The sequence below is a fragment of the Pipistrellus hanaki genome, assembly GCF_964339955.1.
Source record: "Pipistrellus hanaki genome assembly, chromosome: 15".
NCBI classification, from domain to species: Eukaryota; Metazoa; Chordata; class Mammalia; order Chiroptera; family Vespertilionidae; genus Pipistrellus; species Pipistrellus hanaki.
The window spans coordinates 38,242,642-38,268,932 of NC_140517.1; the positions used below are offsets into that span (position 1 = coordinate 38,242,642).

General features: G+C 55.9%; 2 protein-coding genes across 6 annotated transcripts in view; both read left to right on the plus strand.

Annotated features, from left to right (window-relative positions):
* Positions 1-14,634, plus strand: part of SPTBN4 (spectrin beta, non-erythrocytic 4) — a 77,589-nt gene extending 62,955 nt beyond the window's left edge. For 3 of the 5 annotated variants that reach the window (XM_084860906.1, XM_084860909.1, XM_084860910.1), the window contains 14 exons: positions 655-933; positions 1,021-1,151; positions 1,586-1,790; positions 2,652-3,032; positions 4,239-4,483; positions 7,137-7,275; positions 7,371-7,455; positions 7,758-7,954; positions 8,534-9,150; positions 10,130-10,199; positions 10,729-11,021; positions 11,968-12,186; positions 12,338-12,380; positions 13,573-14,634. In XM_084860906.1, the coding sequence (XP_084717032.1) occupies positions 655-933; positions 1,021-1,151; positions 1,586-1,790; positions 2,652-3,032; positions 4,239-4,483; positions 7,137-7,275; positions 7,371-7,455; positions 7,758-7,954; positions 8,534-9,150; positions 10,130-10,199; positions 10,729-11,021; positions 11,968-12,186; positions 12,338-12,380; positions 13,573-13,731 (3,063 nt within the window). In that variant the 3' untranslated portion in view covers positions 13,732-14,634. The remainder of the gene's footprint in view (positions 1-654; positions 934-1,020; positions 1,152-1,585; positions 1,791-2,651; positions 3,033-4,238; positions 4,484-7,136; positions 7,276-7,370; positions 7,456-7,757; positions 7,955-8,533; positions 9,151-10,129; positions 10,200-10,728; positions 11,022-11,967; positions 12,187-12,337; positions 12,381-13,572) is intronic. The other 2 variants (XM_084860907.1, XM_084860908.1) reach the window with 2 other exon arrangements.
* Positions 14,635-14,983: 349 nt separating this feature from the next.
* On the plus strand, positions 14,984-25,861 carry SHKBP1 (SH3KBP1 binding protein 1). The gene is made up of 18 exons (XM_084860922.1): positions 14,984-15,137; positions 15,366-15,419; positions 15,525-15,570; positions 15,677-15,750; positions 16,010-16,068; positions 16,283-16,363; positions 17,546-17,707; positions 17,799-17,889; positions 17,979-18,169; positions 18,682-18,797; positions 19,616-19,703; positions 19,803-19,919; positions 22,095-22,265; positions 23,238-23,393; positions 23,723-23,819; positions 24,753-24,931; positions 25,215-25,329; positions 25,447-25,861. The coding sequence occupies exons 1-18, from the start codon at positions 15,052-15,054 to the stop codon at positions 25,676-25,678; spliced, it is 2,115 nt and encodes a 704-aa protein (XP_084717048.1). The 5' UTR covers positions 14,984-15,051; the 3' UTR covers positions 25,679-25,861.
* The last annotated feature ends 430 nt before the right edge of the window (positions 25,862-26,291 follow it).

Below are 26,291 nucleotides of genomic sequence, written 5' to 3' on the forward strand. Positions count from 1 at the left end.
GGGATGACTGTTGTTATTTTCTTCATTTGTCAGTTGAGGAAACTGAGACACAGGAGAAGTTCAATGAGGTACTCTGCAAGTACAGAGCTGGTTGAGGGGAATGTCCGGGGTGACAGAAGTGTTCCATATGCTGACCTGGGTACCCCTAAGATTTGTGCATCCAATATATATACTTTATTGATTTTTTACAGAGAGGAAGGAGAGGGATAGAGAGCCAGAAACGTCAATGAGAGAGAAACATTGACCAGCTGCCTCCTGCACACCCCCCACCGGGGATGTGCCCGCAACCAATGTACATGCCCTTGACCGGAATCGAACCTTTCAATCCGCAGGCCGATGCTCTATCCACTGAGCCAAACCGGTTCTGGCCATTAGGGGGATCTTGTGTCACCAGGCGTCTTGGTTCTGGAGCCTGCTTTCAAATCATGTCACCCCCTACTAGCGACTTGTTCTCGGGGTGACGTACTTCGCCTCCTGTGCCTCTTTCCCCACCTGCCACCCGGGGGTCTGAGTGAGTGAGCGGGGTGGCCGCTGGCACTGGCCGGTTGATGCGGGGTGCTTGCCCGCCTCTCCTGGGTCGTGCCAGTGGCGGGAGCACGCGCCCTCCCGCCGGGCTCCCTGCGCGGCCCTCACGCACCCGCCTCGCGTCCGCAGGGCCTGCGGCGGGAGATCCAGGCGCACGGGCCGCGCCTGGAGGAGGTGCTGGAGCGCGCGGGCGCGCTGGCGGCGCTGCGCAGCCCGGAGGCCGAGGCGGTGCGGCACGGCCGGGAGCAGCTGCAGAGCGCCTGGGCCGCACTGCGCGACGCGGCCGAGCGGCGGCAGCAGGTCCTGGACGCCGCCTTCCAGGTGGAGCAGTACTACTTCGACTTGGCCGAGGTGGAGGCGTGGCTGGGCGAGCAGGAGCTGCTCATGATGAGTGAGGACAAGGGCAAGGTGCGCCGGGGCTAGGGGTGCGGGGTCCAGGGGTGCAGGAGCCCGGGCCCGCCGCCGCCGCCTCACCGCGGGCGCCTGTGCCCACAGGACGAGCAGAGCACCCTGCAGCTGCTCAAGAAGCACCTGCAGCTGGAGCAGGGCGTGGAGAACTACGAGGAGAGCATCGCGCAGCTGTCGCGCCAGTGCCGGGCGCTGCTGGAGATGGGGCACCCGGACAGGTGGGCAGGCAGGAACCCCCCTGAGGTCAGGAGTAGGAGTCGCGTCTGGGAGGCCTGGGCCAGGGCTGAGGCGTGAGAGGGTGCACAGGGCTAGACCTCCACCCACCCAAACCTGGAGGTTGGCGCTGGAGGTGAGGAGGATGGGCTGTGGACTCAAGTAGGTAGTCAGGAGCCCATCCAAGTCCCTGGAGGAAGGGTCCTGGGGCCGCAGATGGAGGCTGTGGGGAGGGGAGGGGGGCTCTGGGGCAGTCTTCCCGGAGCGCTGAGATGCTAGTGCTGGGGTGACCGACTCCAACACTTGCAGAGAACAGTCCTGTGTGGAGGAGTCCCAGGGAACGCCGCCCTGCCTGGAGGTGGAGAGGGTGTCTGGGGGCCTCGGCTCTGTCCTTTAAGCCTCAGGGGCTCCGTCTCTGCCCTGCCCTGTCCCCCCTCAGCGAGCAGATCAGCCGGCGGCAGTCTCAGGTGGACCGCCTGTATGTGGCGCTCAAGGAACTGGGCGAGGAGCGCAGGGTGGGCCTGGAGCAGCAGTACTGGCTGTACCAGCTCAGCCGCCAGGTGGACGAGCTCGAGCACTGGATCGCCGAGAAGGAGGTGGTGGCCGGCTCGCCTGAGCTCGGCCAAGACTTTGAGCATGTCACGGTTAGTAATGACAACAATGCCAGTGGCTACTGGGTGTGCTACCGGGGTCCTCTGGGATACGAGGACAACAATAGCCCTTACCCCGCAGCTCTGCTGTAAGCCAAATGAATTAATATACAGTAGGCCCCCTTATCCACAAGGAATACGTTCCAAAATCCCAGCAGATGCCTGAAACCACAGATAGTACCAACCCCTATATGTACTGTTTTTTCCTATGCATACATACTTTTTTACTTAAGGGAGCATTGTGTGGCTTCTCTTTGGCATCTTCAAGTTGCCAGCAATACTCGAGCTCTGGGGCATTGTTAAGTAAACTAAGGCCTACTCTAACACTTGATAATGGGAGAGTCGAGCTGAGAACCTAGGTGGCTGCTGACTCCAGGCGGGGAGGGTACACACGGGGGAGTGGCTGGACAAAGGGACGATCCACATCCAGGCAGGACGGAACGAGGTGGACTGAGAAGGGCATCATGCTACTCAGAAGGGCGGCAATTGAAAACTTACAAGTTGTTTATTCCTGGGGTTTTCTAGTTAATAATTTTGGACCATAGTTGGCTGCAGGTAACTGACATTTGGAAAGTGAAACCCCAGATACGAGGGGATAACTGTAACGCAGGCACTTAGGACAGTACTTGGCACACACAACGCCTAACCCAGGGAGTGTTATTATTATGTCACCTTATTGTTTTTATTATTATTTTTACAATTATTGCTACAAAGTGGCCCATAGGTGTTAGATGTTATGTGTTATTACGACTCTTACTGTTATTACTGTTATGACTCTGACCTGCCAGCAGATGGTGGGCCGGAGGGACCCGGTGTACACCTTTGTCCCTGCTGTGCCCCACTTCCTGGTGACAGGTGCTGCAGGAGAAATTCTCAGAGTTCGCCAGCGAGACGGGCACCGCAGGGCGGGAGCGGCTGGCAGCCGTGAACCAGATGGTGGACGAGCTGATCGAGTGCGGCCACACGGCCGCGGCCACCATGGCCGAGTGGAAGGACGGGCTGAATGAGGCCTGGGCTGAGCTGCTGGAGCTGATGGGCACACGGGCCCAGCTGCTGGCTGCCTCTCGGGAGCTGCACAAGTTCTTCAGTGACGCCAGGGAGCTCCAGGGGCAGATTGAGGAGAAGCGGAGGCGGCTGCCCCACCTGACCACCCCGCCGGAGCCCAGATCCAGTGCCAGCTCCATGCAGCGGACTCTTCGAGCCTTTGAACATGACCTGCAGCTCCTCGTTTCCCAGGTGGGGTGCCGGCGGCCCGGAGGGAACGTGGGGGGGCCTGGGCAGCATGGCCAAGGGGTGTGGGCAACACAGCAGGCAAATATCAGGCTATAGAGCATTTCAAAATTAGATGGTGGAGCAGATACTACAGAACAGGCAGAAGTTAGGTGGTGGGGCAGGTACTACAGAACAGGCAGAAGTTAGGTGGTGGGGCGGTAGGAAGTGGTGCCCAGAAAGCAGACAGTGGCAGAAAGGAGTGGGACAGTATGTCTGATCAGACAGTGTTTTCAATCAGGTTGAGCAGGGATTCTCCTCCAAACTGTGAAGTGAATCTTACCCCAATTCAGATCGTCTAAAGGGGGTTGCGGAAGGGTTCAGAGAAATTTGGCTGTGGGCAGACAGAAATTAGACAGCAGGTCTCCGATAAAAATTATATGATTTTCCTTAAATTTTTTTGATGGGGTGTAGTTAATGGAAATTGCACTAGAGCTAATAAAAGTCAGGCAGTGAGTCTGACAGGAACTGGGAAATGGAGGTGAGAAATCGTATGGAAATGAAACTGTGGGCCTAATAGAATTCAGAGAGTAGAACTGAAGGAAATGGGATTGCAGATATAATGGAAGGCAGAAACTGGACAATTATTTGTACCTAAATATATAGACGACTTCTGGAAAGCAGGCAGAGACTGATAGTGATTAGTGGTGGATCTGATAGAAATGGGGTGCCACTCCAAAGTTGAATCAGCAGAGAGTGAGTCCAGTAGAACTCACACGGTAGAACCAGGAGAACTGGGCAGACCTGACAGTACTCAGATAGCCATTGGATTTTGGGCAGCAGGTAGGAAATGAGCCTGAAAAAGGTGGACAGCATGACTCATAAACATCAGGAGGGAAAGAGGTTTCCTGAAAGAGATCAGATCAGCCTGGAACATGATAGAGGTGGGCCTGAAAAATGCCTGCAGACCCACTGGCCAGAGAGCCTCAGACCAAGAGAACTCAGGGAGTGAACCGACAGAAATCTGGTGGCAGGTCTAAAAGAAGTCAGAACCCAGGTAACTCAAAAAGAAAGGCATCAGAGAAGGGAAACCCAGTTGTGCGAGCTGCTTACATTGTCAGGCTCTGTACTCCGCCAGCAGAGAGGGAAAGAGAGGGCGGAGCCTGGGCCCCTTGGAGGGATGGTGCTCTGGACTCCATGGAGGGCTGGCGCTCGACCTGGCGTGCCCCTCAGGTTCGGCAGCTGCAGGAGGGGGCAGCACAGCTGCGGACAGTGTATGCAGGTGAGCACGCGGAGGCCATCGCCAGCCGGGAGCAGGAGGTGATGCAGGGCTGGAAGGAGCTGCTAGCAGCCTGCGAGGACGCCCGCCTGCACGTCAGCTCCACAGCCGATGCCCTGCGATTCCACAGCCAGGCCCGGGACCTGCTCTCCTGGATGGATGGCATCTCCGGACAGATTGGGGCAGCTGACAAGCCCAGGTGCTCCTCATCCCACCTCAGGCTTCCTGCCCGCCTCTGGGCAGCCAGCCCTGCCCATCAGCAGCCCTGTTTCCGTAAGAATCGCAATAGCCAATGCCTGCATGGCGCCTCTGTGTGCCAGGCACTGTTATAGATGCTCTGTGTGTATTAAGACCCCTTGTTAGGCTTAGTATTGGGGGCTCAGAGCACGGGGCATCTCCTGGCCTTCTCTCCTTCCCAGGGGCCCACTACCATCCCCACTGGGGGGGTGGCGTGGCATGGGATGGGCTGCAGCCAGGATCGGGGCAGGGAGGAGTGGACTGTGTGGCTTGACCTAGTAGACATTAACCTGTTGCTTACACACTGATTCATGTGGGTGTCCGGCAGAAGCCTGAGCCACGTGATTGGGAGCTAGGTCTTTCCATCGCTCTGCTCTGCGAGTGGACCGTCTGGATCCAGCTGCAGATGAGAAAAAGGATCACATGGGAGGTTTTAGGAACTAAGCCTGCACTCACAGAGCATTGTTTCTATTCCTTTACTCAACAAATATTTTTTTAAATGAATTTTTATTGATTTCAGAGAGGAAGGGAGAGAGAAATAGAAACATCAGTGATGAGAGAGAATCATTGACTGGCTGCCTCCTGCACGCCACCACTGGGGATCAAGCCCGAAACCTGGGCATATGCCCTGACCAAGAATCAAACCAGTGACCTCTTGGTTCCTGGGTCGATGCTCAACCGCTGAGCTACACCCTGCGGGGCTACTCAACAAATATTTATTAAATGACTACTGTGTGCCAGAGAGTGAGCAAGGCCAAGCCCTGCCCCAATGGGGCTTATATTCTGAGGGTGGAGACAGGCAGCAGATAAGTAAACAAACCTGTAATGTTATTTCAGATGGTGATAGGTGCTCTGAAGAAAAATAAAGCAAGGCAAGGGGATGAGGTTCTGGCAAGGCTTTTCTGAGGATGTCAGGTTTGACCTGAATGAAGTGATGATGAGTTGGGTAAAGTTTGGGAGAAGGGTTTTCCAAGTGCAAAGGCCCTGAGGTGGGTGTGTGGCTAGGCATGTTTGAGGAAGAGCTAGACCTGTGGTTGGCAAACTGTGACTCACGAGCCACTTGCAGCTCTTTTGGCCCCTTGAGTGTGGCTCTTCACAAAATATCATGGCCTGGGCGAATCTATTTTGAAAAAGTGGCATTAGAAGAAGTTTAAGTGTTAAAATTTCGGCTCTCAAAAGAAATTTCAACCGTTGTCTGTTGCTATTTGGCTCTGTTGACTAATGAGTTTGCTGACCATTGCTAGACAATCATTGTGGCTGGATGGTGAGAGTGACGGGGAGAGCGGAATGGATAGGAAGTGAGGTTTGAGGGGCAGTAGGCTGTTTGCCTTTTCTCTGAGTGAGATGGGAGCCATGGGAGGGGCTAGATCAGGCGAGTGATGTGATATGATGTACATCTGAGAAAGAACACTCTCGACGCCTTATGAGAAAGTGTGGAAAGCAAGGGTGGAAGCAGGTAGACCAGTTAGAAGGCTGCTGTACAAGCCAGTGAGAGATGATGGTGGTGGCTTGATCCAGTGTGGTGGTTGTAGAGGTGGGGAGAAGTGACTGGTTTTAGGCATTTACAAAGTTTTTTATTATGAAAAATTTCAAATATATACAGAAGTAGCTATAACAGATAATGTGTATATAATGAACACCTGGCTTTAACAACTCTCAACATCTGGCCAATCTTGTTTCAGCTATAGACTCCCTCCCCCACCCCTTGCTGAGTTTTTTTTTAAAACAAATCTCAGGTGTCATATCATTTCACAAGGTGTACTTTAAAATTATCAGTGTCCAGTGCTGACTGATGAGCTAACTTCAGGGGTGGAGGGAAAAGGAGTCATGGGTGAAGGAGTTTACAGAGCTGGAGAATTTCAAAGGAGAATCAGATCATCCTAGATAGTCTGAGTCTCAGGTAGAAATCATTACCATGTGGAACCTTCACAAATAAGTCTGGACTTTTTGAGTCTTACAAAGCTGTGCTTGCTGACTGGTGGAACATTCAGAAATTTGGAATTTGTTTTGGACACCTGACAGCGGAGAACAGCACTGTCCAGGAGTTATACAACACCAGCCACAGGCGTGAACCACACACATAAGTTAAGATTTTCTTGTAACCACATTTAAAAAGTAAAAAGAAGCAAGTGAAATGAACTTAGTAATTCATTTATTTCACCTGGTAAACCCAAAACACTACACTTTCATCATGTAATCAGTCTTAAAATTATCGAGACAGTGGATGCTTTTTCATAGTAAATAAAATGCATCTCAGTTCAGAGTAATCGCACTCCCAGGGCCTGTTTGCCGCCGTGGCTAGTGGCTAGTGTGTGAACAGCACAGACTTAGAAGGTTAGAATCCCTGGCTAGAGGAACCTCCAGAAGCACAGCTGTAGAAAACTGGAAAGCTTTGGATATGGAAAGCCTAACTTCGAATCACAGAAGTGAGACATCGCAGCAGCCTGGGGAAAGTTGGAATCACCGAGCCAGGGAGGACCTGGGACTTGTTCATAGGAGGTGGGAGGCCGGAGGTGGGGTGGCACTGTGGCCGCAGGGTTTGGACTCCTCGGAGCTGTGTGTGTGGGTTGGGCTGGGGGAGGCTGTCTGCTCAGACCCGCCGCTGCCTGCTGTAGGGATGTGTCATCGGTGGAGGTGCTCATGAACTACCACCAGGGCCTGAAGACCGAGCTGGAGGCACGGGTGCCGGAGCTGACTGCCTGCCAGGAGCTGGGGCGCTCTCTGCTGCTCAACAAGAGTGCCATGGCTGATGAGGTGGGGAGCGGTGCAGGGGGCTCCCCTCTGCTCTCGGTGCCCCCTGGGGTGGGAGCCACCCTTGACGCCTTTCCCGCCTACCCCACCACTCCCAGATCCAGGCACAGCTGGACAAGCTGGGGACCAGGAAGGAGGAAGTGTCCGACAAGTGGGATCGCCATTGGGAGTGGCTGCAGCAGAGTGAGTGGGGGCCCAGACACACGTGCCTCAAGGGCACAGGGACCTTCTCCGTGTGTTTAGGAAGGCCCAGAGGGTGGCAGGGGCATGCCTTGCACACGTTCACAGCTCCCCAGTAGCAGACATGAAGGCCTGGCCTTGCCATTGAAGCTTTCTGGTGGCAGGTATTTGGAGGAGAAGCTGTGCCCTCAGAAGTAGGCCAGCCTCACTCTTTCAGAGCTCAGAGAGGTGCAGGCTGGCCTAGAGGGAGCCAGGGGGCGTGGACGGGCAGAGAAGACAGCCACTTACCCCATGTCTCCCTTCAGTGCTGGAGGTGCACCAATTTGCCCAGGAGGCGGTGGTGGCCGATGCGTGGCTGACGGCCCAAGAGCCGATCCTGCAGAGCCGGGAGCTGGGCAGCAGTGTGGACGAGGTGGAGCAGCTCATCCGCCGGCACGAGGCCTTTCGCAAAGCGGCGGCCGCCTGGGAGGAGAGGTTCAGCTCTCTGCGGCGCCTGACCACGGTCAGCACCCGCCCCTGCCCAGCCTCACCCACCCACCCCTCTAGAGGAGACAGCACCCTGGTTCTCGGTGCTCAGAGCTCTGTCAAGTGAGGTCCAGACAGACTCTCAGTGGCTCCCAGTCTGGCCGAGGGGGAGGGGGTAGAGGGAAACCTGTCACCAGGCAGAGACAGTCCAGACTGGGCTGGGAAGCACAGAGGCTGTGGGAACGGGAGCACATGGCCTGTCCTGGGGCATCTCATCTGCCACTTAAAGAGAGACCATTGTAGTCAAAGTTCTAAGGTCCTGGGAGGGGACCTTTAAGGAAAGGGCCAATGGGGGTCAGAGAGGCACCTAGAGAAAGTGATAGTTTGAGCTGATTCTTAAAAGAATACTAGGTGTTTGCTGGAGGAAAGTGGGGACTGAGTTCCTAGCTGAGAGCAAAGCATGGGTGCAGGCCGGACCAGGGTGCTTTTCACCAATAAAAACTAATGGGCTGAGTGGTGAGGCAGACAGCCCAGAGCTGTATACCCCCACCCCCACCCCCACCCTCACCCCACACGCCCTTCTGCCTGACCCTGACCCTGACCCCTCCTTTCCCAGATCGAGAAACTCAAGGCAGAACAGAGCAAGCAGCCGCCCACCCCCCTGCTGGGGCGCAAGTTCTTTGGGGACCCCACGGAGCTGGCAGCGAAGGCGGCGCCCCTGCTGCGACCCGGGGGCTACGAGCGGGGCTTGGAGCCGCTGGCCCGCCGGGCCTCGGACACGCTGTCCGCGGAGGTGCGGACCCGGGTGGGGTACGTGCGGCAGGAGCTCAAGCCTGAGCGCCTCCAGCCGCGCATCGACCGGCTGCCGGAGGCCCCGGGGAGGGCGGAGCCCGCGGCCCCGCCGGCCGCCCCGGAGGGCTCGGCGGAGACCCCCCGCACCCCCACGCCGGCGGAGCAGGCCCGGCCGCGGCCGGAGCGCCAGGAGTCCGCGGACCGAGCGGAGGAGCTGCCCCGGCGGCGGCGGTCGGAGCGGCAGGAGTCGGCAGATCCGCCCGAGGAGACGGCGCGGAGGCGCCGGCCGGAGCGGCAGGAGTCGGCGGAGCACGAGGCGCACAGCCTCACGCTGGGCCGCTACGAGCAGATGGAGCGGCGGCGCGAGCGGCGGGAGCGGCGTCTGGAGCGGCAGGAGTCCAGCGAGCAGGAGCCGCCCGCCAGAGGGGAGCTGGCCCGGGGGTGAGGCCCGGGGGTCCGGGAGGGAGGGAGGGAGGCAGCGTGGAGAGGCTCGCAGCGCAGACCTGCCCCGGGCGGGAGAGGGTGGTGCCCATGCTGCAGAGACGTAGACCAGGTGGCTGCCCGGTCCCCAGCCTCGGCTCTAACCGCGGAAGCAAGGACAGTTAGCCAGAGTGCTTTAGCACATCAGTCCGGTCAGCTGTGTCCCCAGAAAGAGGTCTTTGGGTCAAATACATTTCAGTGACAATAACTTGATTTTTTAAACTTCATTGATTTTTTATTTATATTTTTATTTATTTCAGAGAGGAAGGGAGAGTGATAGAAACATCAATGATGAGAGAAAAATCATTGATTGGCTGCCTCCCCACCGCAACCTGGGCATGTGCCCTTGACCGGAATCGAACTCAGGACCCTTTGGTCCGCAGGCCACGCTCTATCCACTGAGCCAAGGGCTTGACCCCTTCTTAAATGTATTTCATGAACATTTGCTGAGTGCCTTCCCTGTGTGTGGTATGTGCTGGGGAAAGCAGGGTGCAGCTTGCCTTTCGCCAGGAAGCCTTTGCCTTGCTTTTATGGGGCTCACAGTCCAGTGGGGGAAACAAGCTTATCACCAGACAGTGATGATGGCCCAGAGCGACCAGGGCTGGAATAGGGGGGACGGGGGGGGGGAGAGGAGCGTCCAGGGGACCTGGGAGCTCAAGATGGATGGAGGCAAAGGCAACAGTAAGTTCAAAGGCTTGAAAGGGCCCATTTGCATGTTGCTCTTTCTGTTGCTTAATACTCAAAAGGGAGAGAGGTTCCGTCCTCCATCCCGCAGCCATGTCCTGAGCAGCTGTGCTGTGTAGGCCAACATCCGAGAGGCAGCTGCCAGAGCGGACAGAGGCCTGGCATCTTGGGCTGAGAGATGGCGACTGTTGGGGCCACCAGGCTGGTCCTGGAAAGAGGGCACCGGGTCCCATTGGGTCTTTCTGCCCCACCCCAGGAAGGCCACCCTGGCGGACATTGTGGAGCAGCTGCAGGAGAAAGAGGCAGGACCCGGGCTCCCTGCTGGGGTAAGTTGAGCCTTTGGGGTGGTGACTCCTCAGAGCACTGGCCAGGATCCCAGAAACATCAGTGCCTGGCCCTGGGTAACCCCCCCATTTGAACCCTGAGAGAGGCTCTCAGGGGATTGAGAGGGCCCAGATGCCCCCTTAATTTCTCCCTTAGATGAGGCCACTGACTCACCCCTGGAGGCGAACGCGCACACACACCCGATTCTTCCCACACCTGCCCGGACTCGGGATCTCAAATGTCCTGTAGACAGCCACACGGAGGGAAGCCTAGGTCCCCCTACAGACATCTGGGGCACCCCTGCCTGCTTCCCGCCTTTATGCCCCTCCTTCCCAAGACCCAAGGAATTCCAAACCGCGGGAGTCCTGGCAGACTCATGCCCAAGGCCCGTGGGCTCCTAGGAGCTGGGCCTCCCGCCCTGACGTCCTCCCATGCACGCCTCCAGACAGATGGGCCCCAGACCCGTGACTCCAGACAGGTGGCCCCACGCCCCACTCTGGACGGCACCCTCTCCCCCCTCCCTTCACACAGACGTCGCTGCCTCAGCCTCGCGAACTGCCCCCCGGCCGTCTGCCCAACGGGCTTGAGCCGCCGGAACGGACGCCTCGGCCCGACCGGCCGCGGGCGCGCGACCGGCCCAAACCGCGACGGCGGCCGCGGCCCCGAGAGGGTGGCGAGGGCGGGGGCAGCCGGCGCTCGCGCTCCGCCCCGGCCCAAGGCGGCGCCGCCCCCGCGCCCCCGGCCCCGCCCGCTCACACGGTGCAGCACGAGGGCTTCCTGCTGCGCAAGCGCGAGGTCGATGCCAACCGCAAGTCATCCAACCGGTGAGCGTATGGGTGGGGCTTTTCAAGGCGGGTCCCAACCTCAGGATGTCCAATGAGCGAAGAGGCGGGCGTAAGGAGGGAGGGTGGGGCTAAGCATCAGAACGTCCAACCGGTGGCGGGGTGGGCGGGACCTTGAGAGGAGACCTAAAGTTAGTGTGGCCAATGAGGGAGCGGGAGGAGCTAAAAGAGGGCGGGACCTGAAGAAAATGCTCTAAAATGGAATAAATTGCTACCCAATCTCATAGCAACCAAATCAGGAGTTTGTTAAAGCTGAAAACAAGTTGGGTAATGGGGGTCTAAGTCTAGAGGGTTTCAATAACTTCTGAGGTGGAGCCCGAAGAGGTCCATCCAGAAAGGGTGGGACCACCCTTGAAGTTGGGGAGATCTGAGAAGGGTCCGAGCCCAAACTCTTGAAGTCCAGTTCTGGTTGCCCAGCCCTTTTTTGTCTAATGGGAGATAGTGGCACTGGCCATCGAGCAGAGTGAAGTCTAGATCCATGACATGAAATGAGCAAACAGATTGAGATTGCCTGTAGTCTCAGGTAGTCTTTCTTTTTTTGTGTGCTGAGGCCAAGATGGGAATAAATGGGTACTTCGGTGTATTTTGCTTCTCCTCGATTGGGGCTTTGGCTGAATTAGGAGACTAATTTCTCTTTCTGGGCAATAGACCAACAGCTCTCCTTTCAGATGATTCCTTGGGAGGTAGAGGATTGGCTAGGAACATGCCCAAGCAAAAGGTTTATAGAGGCAACAGCCTAAGTCTTGTCTTCTAGAAATTCAGTGTGAATTCAGAAGGGCAACCCCAGCAGGGCCAGCCTGGGCAAAGACTGGGTACTGAGAGACTTAGACCCTGACCTCAGCTCAGGAACACCCAAGGCTTAGGGCCCTAGTAGAGGAAAGGCCCCAAGGGAGTCAGCACATGAAAGCTATTGATGAAGAGTGCCCAGGCAAAGTGCTGAAACTCTGCCTGGAGCACTGTCTTATTGCCCCAGGTCGTGGGTGAGTCTGTACTGCGTGCTCAGCAAGGGGGAGCTGGGCTTCTACAAGGACGCCAAAGGCCCAGCGTCTGGGGGCACGCACGGTGGAGAGCCACTGCTCAGCCTGCACAAGGCCATCAGCGAGGTGGCTAGTGACTACAAGAAAAAGAAGCACGTCTTCAAGCTCCAGTGAGCCACCCATCTTCTCCCCATGGGCAAGAGGGAGGGATTCAAGTCCCAGCTGACCCCTCCCAGCAATCCCCTGCTCCCCTGGAAAATGTTTAGAAGGATGGGCGTGCCCCTGCCCCACATCCCCATAGTCCTGTGTCTCCTCCTGCAGGACCCAGGATGGCAGTGAGTTTTTGCTCCAGGCTAAAGATGAGGTGAGATCTGGTTCTTTCTCTCCCTGACTTGGATCTCAGGTACCACCTGTCTGGCTGGTTCCCATTCCAGAGCGATGGGACTGTGAGAGGGAAGCACAAACCAGACTTACCTGGGCTGTAATGGGAAAGCTCCTGGTCACAGAAAGCCCAGAAGTTTCTAACCTAGAGGGGGCGGGGGAGGGGGGGAGCACGGAGTGAGAGGAGAAGTGGAGGATCAGGAGGACTGTCTGGAGTTCTCAGGACCAAGTCCAATCCCTTGCCTCACCTATGAGGTGAGATTGGAAAGGTAAGAGGAGGGAGTTAGCTAAAAAAAAAAAAAAAAAAAAAAAAGAGGGGAGGAAGATGATACAGCTAGAGGGAACAGCAAGTACAAAGAACTAGAGGTGCAGAATTGCAAAGCTTTAATTGTTCTTGAGGAAAGTTCAAGGAAGAAGAATCGCTTCTCGGCCTTTTGGCTAAGATCAAGTGTAGAAAGTTCAAGGAAGAAGGTTCCCAGGGGCTGGATCCTGTGGACCAGAGGAGATGGGGTTTGTCCTAAGGGCACTGGAAGCCTCGGCAGAGTTTTGAGCAAGGGAGGGTTACTGTGGTGCATAAGAAAGATCCCTTTGGCTACCCTGTGCAGGGGAGATCAGACAGGGTTACAGGGCAAGAGTGAAGGTGTGGAACCCAGGAGGTGCCAAGGCAGGGACTCAAGTGGGGAGAGCATAGGCTGGACCTGGGCAGGCCTGTGGGAAGGGGGGGAGGATTGGGTGAGAAAAACAGGAATGTGAGTGGACCTTGTGACTAGGGCGAGGGGAAAGGTCAGGGGAGCAGGAGCAGGCATGGAGGTGGGTTTGAAGAGATGTTGAACATAACACCTTTTATTTCATCTTTACAAGAGGCTACGAAATAAGCCTTTATTTTCTCCATGACTCCTTTACTTATCTTTAAAATGGAGATAAAGTCATCCAGACATTCTAATTAAACACATTCTGCATTTTTTCTTTAAAATAAACATGTAAGTGGAGATAAAAAGTTTTTTTTTTATCATAGGGTTATTGTGAGAATTAATAAATTGATCATGCACAATACTTGCAGGGCCTGTAAGTGCTTTCTCTGTAGGTGTCTACTAATATTAATTATCATTCTGTAAGTGTCTGCTGATAGTACTCCAGCTCCTGTGTTCCAAATGTGGACTCTGCGTCCTTTTCAGGAGGAGATGAATGGCTGGCTGGAGGCAGTAGCCGCCTCAGTGGCGGAACACACCGAGATCGCCCGCTGGGGGCAGACACTACCTACCACGTCGTCCACAGACGAGGGCAACCCCAAGAGGGAGACGGGGGACCGCAGGGCCAGCGGGCGCCGGAAGTGACTGCCCACTCCCCCGGCGTGACACAACTCCCGCCCCTCCTCTCCGCACTGTGGGCACAAAGACACCCTCTTCCGTAGGGGCTGGAGCCCCTCGTTTCACCAACACTGCGGATGCGCCATGACAGGCACTGGAAAGGAGGGGACTTCTGCACCCTCAAAAATGGTGGGGAGATGGATGCCCCTATAGCCATATCTCGGCCCCTTCCCGCTCGCCACCCCCACCCCAGGTGCTGGGGCTCCATTATTTTTATGCAATAACTGAGCTTGGGGGAGCGGGTAAGGGGCCCGTTGAGCCAAGCCCCTGCCCGGATACCCAGAACCTGCCCCAAGAAGCTGGAGTGGTAGGGGCGATACGTCCTGCTCCCTTCTCCGCCCTAGGTGTGGGTATGGGGGCGCTGGTGAGGTCCCCTGGACCATCCAGGGTGCTAGGGGGTGGGGAGGGAACGCCCCCTCCCCGCCTTTACCTCACTTCCAATGCTGCCTTGATCTTTGTCTGGGAAGGCGGAGTGAAGGGGCCCCAGACCCCGTACTCCGCCGACTCGGAGCCATGTGGTAAATTCCTGACTTAGTTTATTTTTGCAAAACGTCGACTTCCTCCTTCCCCCAAACCCCCTCCCCCCGCCCCGCATCCGCGAAGGCTTTTAATGGGAGGGGTGTCAAAGCTCAAAACTGTCTTCCTCTCTCCTCCCGCTCCAGCTGTAAATGCCACTGCGCGAGGGAAGGGCGAGGGGAGCCCTCTCCCTGCATGCTTCAGGCTGGAGCTCCTCCCGGGGAGTGAGGGGACCGGGCTGTGGGCCGCCCCCCACTCCCACGACCGCCTGGAGGAGCCCCTGGGGCCCGGGAGTGTGGGGCGGGGTGGCAGACGCATACTGTATGTACCTATAAATAAACCTTTTGGCTTTGACGGTCCTGGCTGGTTTGTTCGCGTTTCACGGGCTGACGCCTGGGGAAAGACTGTAGCTGCACAGAACGTGTAAATGTGTCCCCCTTGTGTGGGCTCATTTTGGGGTTTAAAGTTTAGAAACACGTGCCCCGGACAAAGCACCTCCTAGATGCCATTCCAAAAATGGGAACCCCAGAAAGGTGGAGGAATGTGTCGCTAACCCTCTCAACTAAACTTCCCCAAAGGAGCTGCAAGTTCGCCATCCAGGATAGGAAAGGTGGGCTCCTTTAAGGAGGCGGAGAATTTAACTGCGACGGATGAGTGCTTTGTCCAATCGCCAACGTCTCCTGGAGTTTCTAGCCCAATGAGCACGCGGTGGGGGCGGGGGCGGAGGTACACCCGGAAGTAGGTGCTCGGGCGGCCGGCTCGCCCGGGGCCATGGCAGCCGCGGCGCCTGCAGCCGAGGGGTTCCCGGGCCGGGGCCCTCCGGGGGAGGTGATTCATCTGAACGTGGGAGGCAAGAGGTGAATTTGGGCGATTCCGGAGGCCTCACCCTCGGGGGCGGGGAGCGGGGCTGGAGAACTCGCCTCCCCCGGGGAATCCTGTCCGCAAGGATTGCTCCGCCCCCTTCGGGAGGCGCGGGAGCCGGGACTGGCGTCCTGGGAGGGTAGGGAGTCCACTGGGTCCGGGGTGGGGGGCAGTGAACCTCATTCTCCCTACATCATCTCGCACCCGCTCACTTTTCCGCACAGGTTTAGTACCTCTCGACAGACTCTCACCTGGATCCCAGACTCCTTCTTCTCCAGGTAATTGGAGAGCGAGTTAGGGGCGGGGGTGTGGGGCGTGAGGAGGAGGTGTGGGCATGCACACACCCCGGCCAGTGACACCTGCTCTGTGTCCCCTCCCCGCAGTCTCCTGAGCGGACGCATCTCCACTTTGAAAGATGAGACCGGAGCCGTGAGTAGGGCGAGATCTGAAATGGGGCAGCGGGTAGGAGGAGGGAAAGGATCTCCACTCAGCCCCACTCTGTGCACCATCCACGTTCTGCACCCCTTCCCCGCAGATCTTCATCGACAGGGACCCCACCGTTTTCGCCCCCATCCTCAACTTTCTGCGCACCAAAGAGCTGGACCCCAGGTTGGCATGGAGGGCAAAGGGTAGTCCCCCACCGCCCCCACATCAAGAAATCTTCCCTTCAGAATGTTCGCTTAAGCTCCTAGATCATATGTAAATTATGTGTCTTTAAAATTGCCCCCCTAATACACACACATTTTTTCACCTGTCAAGTTTTGTCACCTCTTGGAATTCTATGTGCAGTTTTGAAAACTTTCTCCTTAGCATTCTCTGCCCACTCTCACTACCCAGATGCTAACCCCTAGTCATTTCTACCACCCAGGGGTGTCCACGGTTCCAGCCTCCTCCACGAAGCCCAGTTCTATGGGCTCACTCCTCTGGGTAAGCAGGGGGACCCATTAGCATCCTAATTGCACAAAAAACAGTTCTGTGGTGAGCCCCCTCACCCCTCTCTCCTGAAAGAAGGTTGGGTTAGAGCTGGATTTGGTCCTGGGTTTCAGGGGAGTGGAGGTATTCTTTGGAGAAAGAGATGGGGAAGGAGGGAGGAATTGGCCTCAGTATCCCGAAGTCTCATCCTCGAATTCTTCTGCCTCAGTTCGTCGCCTGCAGCTTCGGGAAGAGTTGGATCGATCTTCTTGTGGAAACGTTCTCTTCAATGGTTACCTGCCTCCACCAGGTGGGCACTACTAAGGGATGGGGTGTCTAAAATAAAGACTACATTTCCCATAAGGCTGCAGCCCTTGGGTGCCCATGCTATGAACCCTGAGACACAATGAGAGTTGTAGTTCTATATCAGATGCTTGGCATGATGCTGAGAAATGAAGTAGGAAGCAGCATTTCCAGTGAAGCCATAGGACCTCTTGAGGGCATCTGCCAGAGTGCAATGGGAGTTGTAGTCCAGGTGTGATTTTTTTTTTTTTTTTTGTGGGAAGGCTTAGGAAGAACTGGGTCCTTTGCATGCAGGGGAGAACTATTAAAGGGGATTTATTAACTAACCTCCATAAGCCTTGGTATAATAAGCCCACTGGCCATGGAAAACATACCGTATTTTCTGGCGTATAAGACTTTTTATGCATGCAAATTATACATGTTCTGTACCTGAAGCTACACTGTGTTCTAGTAAAAAGCCTGCTCAGATTGGCCAGAGTCAGAGAGGCAGTCTATTAAAAAAAGAACTGGTGTTGCCTCGGAACTGGGGGGTAGTCTTATACAGCGAATATAGGCCTAAACCTATGTTTCAACTGTAAAATTAGGGGGTCGTCTTATATGCCAGAAAATACGGTAGTTATTGGAAACTAGTCCATTATAAGCTTTGCTGATTGATAGAAGGAAACAAGTGGGGAAATTCAATTTACAGCTTTATTTCCCTAACCTCAGTCAATACCTACTACCTTAATGAAGTTTGCCAAATATGAAAACCTATACTATTGTTTTCTTAACTTCACTTTACCCTATTTTGTAAGAATTTATTTTGAATTGAAGCCTTATATCACAGCCTTTATGCCTAAGTAAATATGAAAGTTATTAAACTCTGGTTAGATGCTGTTGTCTACCAAGGGAACAGGCTTCCGTTTTTTAAAAGGGAAGATTAGCAGATCAGTATTGGAGAAAGTCATTATTATGGCATCACCAAACTGATTCTTCCTTTGTGATGGGATGAAAGGAACTGAAAAGGGAGTAACTTGCTAGGTGGTACAGTTTCGCTTGATGCCGTGTCCCCGTTACCACCTCAATCCTTTTCGTCAGAAGACTGTTCCGCACATGGGGAAATCGGTGCCAGCCTTACCCTGAGGGCCTGCTGTGTGGCCTTTATCACAGTTACTGCGTTATTGTCGCTCTGCCCCTTCTCCTGCCCTAGTGTGTCCAGTGAAGCGGCGGAACCGGCACAGCCTGGTGGGGCCCCAGCAGGCAGGGGGCCGGCCGGCGCCTGTTCGAAGGAGCAACACCATGCCCCCCAACCTGGGCAACGCGGGGCTGCTGGGCCGGATGCTGGATGAGAAAGCCCCTCCCTCCCCATCCGGTATGCTTCTGTCTGCTTCTGTCTCCCGGGAGGCTGGGACCGCCAGCGGGGCCCTTGTGACCCTGCGCTGATCCCCGCTCTCCCCGCTAAGGGCTGCCGGAGGAGCCAGGGATGGTGCGCCTCGTGCGTGGACACCACAACTGGATCGCTGTGGCCTATACTCAGTTTCTTGTCTGCTACAGGTGCTCGGGGCGGGTGGCGGCAGGAGGCCTTGAGCCTGTTGACGGGGAGGGCTTGGGGTGAGGGTTAATGATGCCCCCCATTCCTACAGGCTGAAGGAAGCCTCGGGCTGGCAGCTGGTGTTTTCCAGTCCCCGCCTGGACTGGCCCATCGAGCGACTGGCACTCACAGCCAGGGTCCTTGGTGGGGCTTTGGGTGAGCATGACAAGATGGTGGCAGCGGCCACGGGCAGCGAGATCCTTCTCTGGGCTCTGCAGGCAGAAGGCGGTGGATCTGAGATAGGTACGGCACCAGGAGCCTCGGCCCTGCGGAATTGTCTTCCAGCCTGCGGTCTGTGAGACGTTTCCGCCCCATTAGCACTGTGGCCTGTTACAAAAGCCCCGCTCTACAATTCTGATGCCCATAAGACTGCTTTAGATTATTAGGAGGCTCCCACCCTTTAGGATTCTGTATTCTGCTAGAATTCCCGGACCTGGTAGAAAAACCCGCCCACTACAATTCTGTCTTCCGTCAGAATTCACTGCCCTGACAGATTGCTTCGCTTTGTTGGAATTCTTCATGCCAGTGGAATCCCAAGCTGTGAGACTCTGTGTTCCCATTAGAAATCTCCGACTTGTTATTCTGTTCCCTACTAAGTCTTGATCCTCGGGAGAACCCCAGTAATCCCTTCTGGAACCCTCCATCCTGTAAGGATTCTATGGGCAGCTCACTCCTCTGGCCCTCGGAACTCTTCCCGCCATGCCCCTTCTCATCTGTGAAGCAGGGCCCGGCTGAGCGCTGCTTCCTCTCCACAGGAGTCTTCCATCTGGGGGTTCCTGTGGAGGCCTTGTTCTTTGTGGGGAACCAGCTCATCGCTACAAGCCACACGGGGCGCATCGGGGTGTGGAATGCCGTCACCAAGCACTGGCAGGTCAGGGTGCTAGCTGCTCCTTTCCCGGGTATCAGACTGTCCAGACGAGGGAGGGTTCCTTTGAGCCCGCCCCACCTGGGGAGAGCCAGCGAGCCCAGCAGGGGCCAGAGCCTGGGGGGGTGTTAAAGGCCTAAGGAGCATCAGTGAGGCCTTCCTGGAGAGGGGCTGCCAAGCCCACAGGAAAGGGGTGAGTTTGGCAAGGAGAGCGGGTTCTCCAGGCGCTGGATGGGAAGCAGGTGAGAGGAGATGGTGTCCGTGTGCAGAGGTTCCCCCTGCGTGTGAAACCCAGAGAGATGTGCAAACATCTGTCATTCTCTCTGCACCTCCCCAGCTGTGTCCAAAATGGGGGGGGGGGGGGAATAGCCCTGCAGTGTTGCTTTCTTGCGCCAAATGTGAGTGTTTGAGAGAGACAGACAAGCAGGGAAAGGAGGGAGGAAGAGAGACAGAGGGGGAGAGAACAGCCAAGGAAAGAGAGGACGTGAGAAGGAGGTGACAGAGAGAGACGGGTGGGCAGAGAGGAACCAAACGGAAGGCCTGCGGTAGATGGAGGGACCCCGAGAGACAGACGGAGATGAATAGAGAAATGTCAGAGATATGGCTCCGAGGAGAGGCCAAGAGGCAGAAGCGCTGACCAAGGGACATTTAGAGACGGAGAGACACACATGGAAATAGGCCTGGAGCAGGCAGGGCTGCAGAGAAATGGGCCTGGAACCTGTCAGTGGGTTCTAGAGCGGGAAGGGGAGGGCATGCCAGGAGTGGCCACCGCAGAGGCAAAGGCAGGAGGGATCCGGAGCCACAGCTGCCCCGCCTGCCTCCAGGTCCAGGAGGTGCAGCCCATCACCAGCTACGACGCGGCAGGCTCCTTCCTCCTCCTGGGCTGCAGCAACGGCTCCATCTACTACGTGGGTGAGTGAGAGCAGCTTCCCGCCGCCTCCCCTGGGAAGTGGGCGAGGCGGGAGGCTGTGCGTCTTGGACAAACCCGCTCCGCCCTCCCCGCCCCTGCAGATGTGCAGAAGTTCCCCCTGCGCATGAAGGACAACGACCTCCTTGTCAGCGAGCTCTACCGGGACCCAGCAGAAGATGGGGTGACAGCCCTCAGCGTCTACCTCACCCCCAAGACCAGTGAGCTATTTCCTGACCCCCCCCCCTGCCATCAGCAGCCACCCCGGTCTGCAGCTCTCTCCTCGCTGCTTGTGTCGTGTTACCCCCTGAGACTTACTGGAGGAGGAGACAGATTGGCCTGACCGTCAATCAGCAAATGCTCCCTGAGCACCATTTGTGTGTAAGCGCTGTTCTGGACAGTGGCGCTGCCGGCCTCTCCGCCAGAGGCAAAATTGGCCACTAGGCGTCCATCTGTGGCTTCTTTCCCATCTCTGCCATTAGGCCGTGATGGTTGCATGCCTGTTAAACAGAGGAGGCACGTTTTACAGCGGACGGAGCTGAATTCTCTCACTTGGGACAGTTTTTTTGTTGTTTGTTTTCCTTAACCTCAGCTGTTGAGAAATAGCTTGATTTTTATTTGTTGTTACTGAGATATCATTCTGATACCATAAAATTTACCATTTTAGAGTATACAGTTGGCGATTTTTATTTTTTTTAATTTATTATTTTAAAAAAATATATTTTATTGATTTTTCACAGAGAGGAAGAGAGAGGGATAGAGTTAGAAACATCGATGAGAGAGAATCATCGATTAGCTGCCTCTTGCACACACCCTACTGGGGATGTGCCTGCACCAAGGTACATGCCCTTGACTGGAATCGAACCTGGGACCTTTCAGTCTGCAGGCTGACGCTCTATCCACTGAGCCAAACTGGTTTTGGCCAGTTGGTGATTTTTAGTAGATTCACAAAACATCACTCGTATCTAATTCCAGAATATGATTTTTATTACCCCCCCGCCCCCAAAAGCAACCTTGAACTCGTTAGCAGTCGTACTCCTGAGAGCCCCTGAAAACCTAACCTACTTTCTATCTCTGGATTCGCCCTTTTCTGGATATTTCATGCCAAGGGAATCACACAATAGGCGACCTTTTGTGTCTGGCTCTTTTCACTTAGCGTAATGATTAATTATTTCATGGTTCGTGCTTTCCGGACCTTCGGCCTCCTTTGCCTGCCCCAGGTTGTGAGGATTTCCCCGTGTGTGTCCTTCTGGAAGCTCTGGTCTCAGCTGCCACACATGGGTCTCTGTTTCACCTTTGGAACCTGTCTGTGTGGTGGGAGGTAATGGTCGCAGTACACGTTTTTTTAGCAGGAACAGATTAATATTAATTTCACAGCATATATTCTTGTATATCCCCTTTCTTTCTTAAAAAATTTACCTGTAGTTGGTATATAATACTATGTTAGTTATATCAGTTTCAGGTGTACAATATAGCTATTCGACATTTTTATACCTTACAGTATCTGTCTCCGTGTAAACTTACCAAATATTATTGATGATATTCCCCTTCACCAATAAGGAAGGCCTCTTTCTTATTTCATTCATCCATCCCTTTTCTCCCCACTCTCTCCCCATCATATGCCACTGTTCTGTAATGATTAACATTTATCTTTTCATGTGTCCGTGTCCTTACAGAATGGGCGTCATGGAGAGGTTTGGGATTTGTGTAAATGGTACCAGGTATCTCTCTCAATTGTCCTCTTGTTTTGCTTACCTTGCCCCAAGTTTAATAGTTATGCATCCATGTGGTGATGCATAACCCTAATACACTGCTTTTAATTGCTGCATAAGATATTTCAACCGCCCTAGCCAGTTTGGCTCAGTGGATAGAGCGTTGGCCTATGGACTCAAGGGTCCCGGGTTTGATTCCAGTCAAGGGCATGTACCTTGGTTGTGGGCGCATCCCCAGAAGAGGATGTGCAGGAGGCAGCTGAAACAATGTTTCTCTCTCATCGATTGTTCTAACTCTCTATCCCTCTCCCTTCCTCTCTGTAAAAAAGCAATAAAACATGTTTTTAAAAAAGTTATCACAACCATGTTTTCCCTATCCACAGTCCTTCAGATGGTCCATGGAAGGAAATAACTTTTCCCATCTGGAAAGTTGGTGAGGGTGGGTGTCCCTCAGACACATGGGCTTGCACTTTCTTAGCTCTCCCTCTCTTCGTCTTAACTCCTGTCTCTGGCTCTCTTTCTCTGATCGGATACTTTGTGTCCCAGTTCCTCCCTCTCCCTCCACATCTTCTTACCACCTATCATCTCTCCCTCCTCCTCGCTTCCTGACTGTCTCATTCTTCATCTGCCTGTCTCTCTCATCCTCTCTGTGACCTGTTCCTCCTTCCTCCTGTGCCTCGTCAGGTGACAGTGGGAACTGGATTGAGATCGCCTACGGCACCAGCTCAGGGGGCGTGCGGGTCATCGTGCAGCACCCCGAGACCGTGGGCTCCGGGCCGCAGCTCTTCCAGACCTTCACCGTGCATCGCAGCCCCGTCACCAAGATCATGTTGTCAGAGAAGCATCTCATCTCAGGTGGGCTGTGGGCTGCCCAGGCGCCATTTCCCGCAGGAGGGGCGGTTCGGGTGGGGGCATGAAGCCGGGCCGATGAGGGTTTCCACGGGGAGAGGCATTGTGCGGGGAGAGAACTCTGCAGTTTAGAGAAGCTTGACCTGGGACAGTAATCACGGAAGTCAGAGGATACTATATAAAGGGGCCAGTCTAAGGGAGAAGGAATAACTCGTCAATTCAACAAATGGTTATTGAGCACCTACTATGTGCCAGGCACACAGTGATGAACAAGACACGTCCCTGTCCTCATGGGGCTGGCTTTCTAGTAGGGGTGGCAGACAAATGAATACAAATGCAAATCAATACCAGTCAGTGATGAGGGTCATGAAGAAAAACAAAGCTGTGTGAGTGGCTGGAGGGTGTCGGGGTCACAGGCCATGCGTGGCTCCAGGAAGACCTTTCTGGGAAGGAAATGAGGGAGTGAACAGTGCAGGTCTGTGGGGACAGGCATTCTAGGCAGAGGAAACAAACCAGGCGGAGGCTCTGCGGTGGGAGAGTAAGAAAAGCAGGGAGCCCTCTGCGCCCAGTGGGTAAGGGAGAGAGGGTTGATAGGACCCTGTGAGCCTGACCCAGATGGCGCCACAGCAGGTCTCAGAGAGGAGGGCTGTGGCCTTAGCATGTGCACAGGCTCCCTCTGGCTGCATGTGGGGCAGGCTGTGGGGACAGGACTGGAGCAGAGAATGGGAGCACGGGGACAGGGGAAGGGGGGCTGCTTCCATCGTCCTGGTAGGAGATGAGATGGACAGGAGCAGCTGCAGGCAGCAGACAGGGTGAGGCGAGATGAGGCTCTGAATGATTTTGGAGGAGGAGCCAGCAGGATTTGGGGCCATTTGGAATTCTGGGAAGAATTCTGAGTCCTTTGAGAGTTGGTTCTCCTGGGGCTGGGGAAGGTTGGGCAACAGCCGCCCAGCCTGACCTGCTGCCCCCTCCCTTCAGTCTGTGCTGACAACAACCACGTGCGGACGTGGTCTGTGACTCGCTTCCGCGGCATGATTTCCACCCAGCCGGGCTCCACCCCGCTCGCCTCCTTCAAGATCCTGGCCCTGGAGTCGGCCGATGGGCATGGCGGCTGCAGTGCTGGCAATGACATCGGTGCTTCCCAGCCCCTGGCCTCCCACCCCACAGTCCTCATTGGCCTCCACTGACCCCTTATCTGACCCTGTTGCCCTCCCTTTACTCCCAGCTCCTCCTGTTTAACTCTGTTGCCCCCACTGATTCCTGGTGACTGCCACCTGACCTGGGTCCACCCCCATCCCTGATGTGCCTCAACCCTGTTGACCGTTGCTGATTCCCAGCCCTCTCTGACCCTACCCAACGTCAGCATCCTAGGGATGGGGATTTAGTCCTGGGATGGGGCAGAGCCTTGAGGTCTGGAGGTCTCACAGAGCCAGCAGGCCTGATTCTCACCCCTGTCTGGCCAGGCCCCTACGGCGAGCGGGATGACCAGCAAGTGTTCATTCAGAAGGTGGTGCCCAGCGCCAGCCAGCTTTTCGTGCGTCTTTCATCCACTGGTCAGCGGTGAGGACCATCCGTCAAGTGGACAGGGTGGTTAAAGGGGAGGACAGGGGGCCAACTGGGTCATGGAGGCCAAGAGGGGCCCTTTAGGAGAAAGGGCAGGGGGGGAGCACGGGCCTGGTCCGTGTTTGGGGACTGGAAGTACCAAAGTATCACAGGGGTGACACCTTCGGGTAGGAGTGAAGGTGGAGAAGCTGTGCCTGTGGTGGACCTCAGATAGAGACTGCCCGGTGTGGTCAGGGCGGGACAGGGGCCTGGGCAGAGGGGTGGGGGGCAGGGAGCTGTAAAGGAGCTGTTGGCTCCCTCTGGGAAGGAGGCCCTGGGAGGGTTTTCTTGAAGAGGACACTGAGCAGAGACCTTGAAGCTTAGGAATGAGTGTGCCAGGCTTGTGCAAAGGCTAGGGATGGCCAAGCAGGGTAGCCAGTGAGATGCCCGTGGTCTCCGGGGGCCGGAACACAGAACAAGGTGAGCAGTGGGGCTGCAGAGGGGCAGGGAGGCACTGAGGCTGTCCTGCCTGCACGTACTGGGAGCCACGGCAGCTGTGAGGAGGAGGGACTGGAGTGTGATAGGAGGCCAAGAGCCCAGCAAGGGGGCAGGACAGGTGCCTGGCTGGAGAGGGCTGGGCTTGACCAGGGCAACGCCTTGAGCAGGGAGGAGGGGCCATGGGAGATATCAGGCAACGGGACGGCCATGGCAACAATGAGGTGGTGCGGGAGGCACTTAGGATGACTCAGGCCTTCCCTGAGGTGGGAAGAGGGGAAGTCCTGAGCCCCCCTTGGGACACCTGGCGAATGTGCAGGCAGGCCCCCGGGCCGGGCCCCAGAGAGCAGGTTGGGGGTGGAGGGACAGGAACAGAAGCCATCGCAGTGGGGTTGCCCAGGCAGGGCCAGCCAGTCCCCGGCGTGGCCAGGGTGACTCCTCCTCCCTCCCTCTCAGGGTGTGCTCCGTGCGCTCCGTGGACGGCTCGCCCACCACTGCCTTCACCGTGCTCGAGTGTGAGGGATCCCGAAGGCTTGGCTCTCGGCCCCGGCGCTACCTGCTCACTGGCCAGGCCAACGGGAGCCTGGCCATGTGGGACCTGACCACGGCCATGGAGGGGCTAGGCCAGGCCCCTGGTACTGCCCATCCCACCTCCATCCTGTCCCAAGCCGCACAAACACACCCTGAATGCTTCTCCTTCATCATCATCTCCCTCCCCACGCCCTCACCCTCTGGCCCCTTTCTCTGTACCTCCCCTACCCCTTCCTTGCCTTGGCTTTTCAATCCTTCTGTCTCTGACCTCTGTCCCTTGACCTCTGCATCTTTTCTGCAATCCCAACCTCAATCCTTGCACATGACCTTTGCCCCTTGCCCTGTAATCCTTGTCTTGCCCCCTGACCCCGCTTCTTTGCCCCCCAGCAGGCGGCCTGACAGAGGAAGAGCTGATGGAACAGCTGGAGCAGTGTGACCTGGCCCCGCTGGCTTCCTCCCGGGGCTCTCTGCCCAGCCCCTCCCCCCGCACTTCCCTCACCAGGTACGCATGCCTCCGCTTCCCTTTCTGTGCAGTGGGGGAGAGGACGGACGGTGTGGCCTTGGAGGGGGTTGGCTCAGTGCCTCAGGACGGCCTGCACTGACTCTCAGCACCCCTCAGTCTTCACTCAGCCTCCAGCTACACCTCCCTGTGTGGCCGCCGTGGGAGCCCCAGCCCCCCACAGGCTGAGGCCCGGCGCCGTGGGGGAGGCAGCTTTGTGGAACGCTGCCAGGAGCTGGTGCGAAGTGGGCCAGAGACCCGGCGGCCACCAACACCAGCCCCCCGGCCCTCCACGGGTCTCGGGGCTCCCCTTGCACCCCCCAAGATGAAGCTCAACGAAACTTCCTTCTGAACGCAGCTGCCATGGTGCCTTTGAATGCTCAGGTCCTAGAGACTCGGGTGCCTGCCCGCTTCCTGTCAGAGCCCTGGGTTCAGGGCCAGGGTCTCCTCGGAATGGTCACTGTTACTAGCCCTCCCCTATCTCCCTTTTTCTGGGGCCAAAGTTACCCTCTCCTAATAAAGTTCTCACTGCCAACACCTTGCTTACCTTCTTAGAGGATTGGGGACCCCCAGGGAAAGGGTGGGAGAGATATGGGGCCCAACCAGGCTGTAGATTCAGAGACATCTGTCTCTCCTGGTTTAAGCAAAGAAAAGAAATGTTCAGGTTTACACATCTGCTTCAGGCATGGCTGGATCCAGGGGTTCTCAGTCAGGTTTTTCCCTCTTGTGCCAAGCTAACTCCAAGAAGTTCCTTAGCAACTTGATTTTCTCCAGCAGCCACAAAAATCACAAGACTGATTCTCATTGGCTTGAGTTGAGTCAGATGGCCATCCCTGAGCCAATCACTATGGCCAGTGGATGGAGGTCTTCCCTTGTTCCAGGGGTCATGTGACCTCACTAGCCAAGAGGTGACTTCAAGCCCATGTTGACAAGTAGAAGAGGAGTTTCTGAAAGTTGAATCGGTT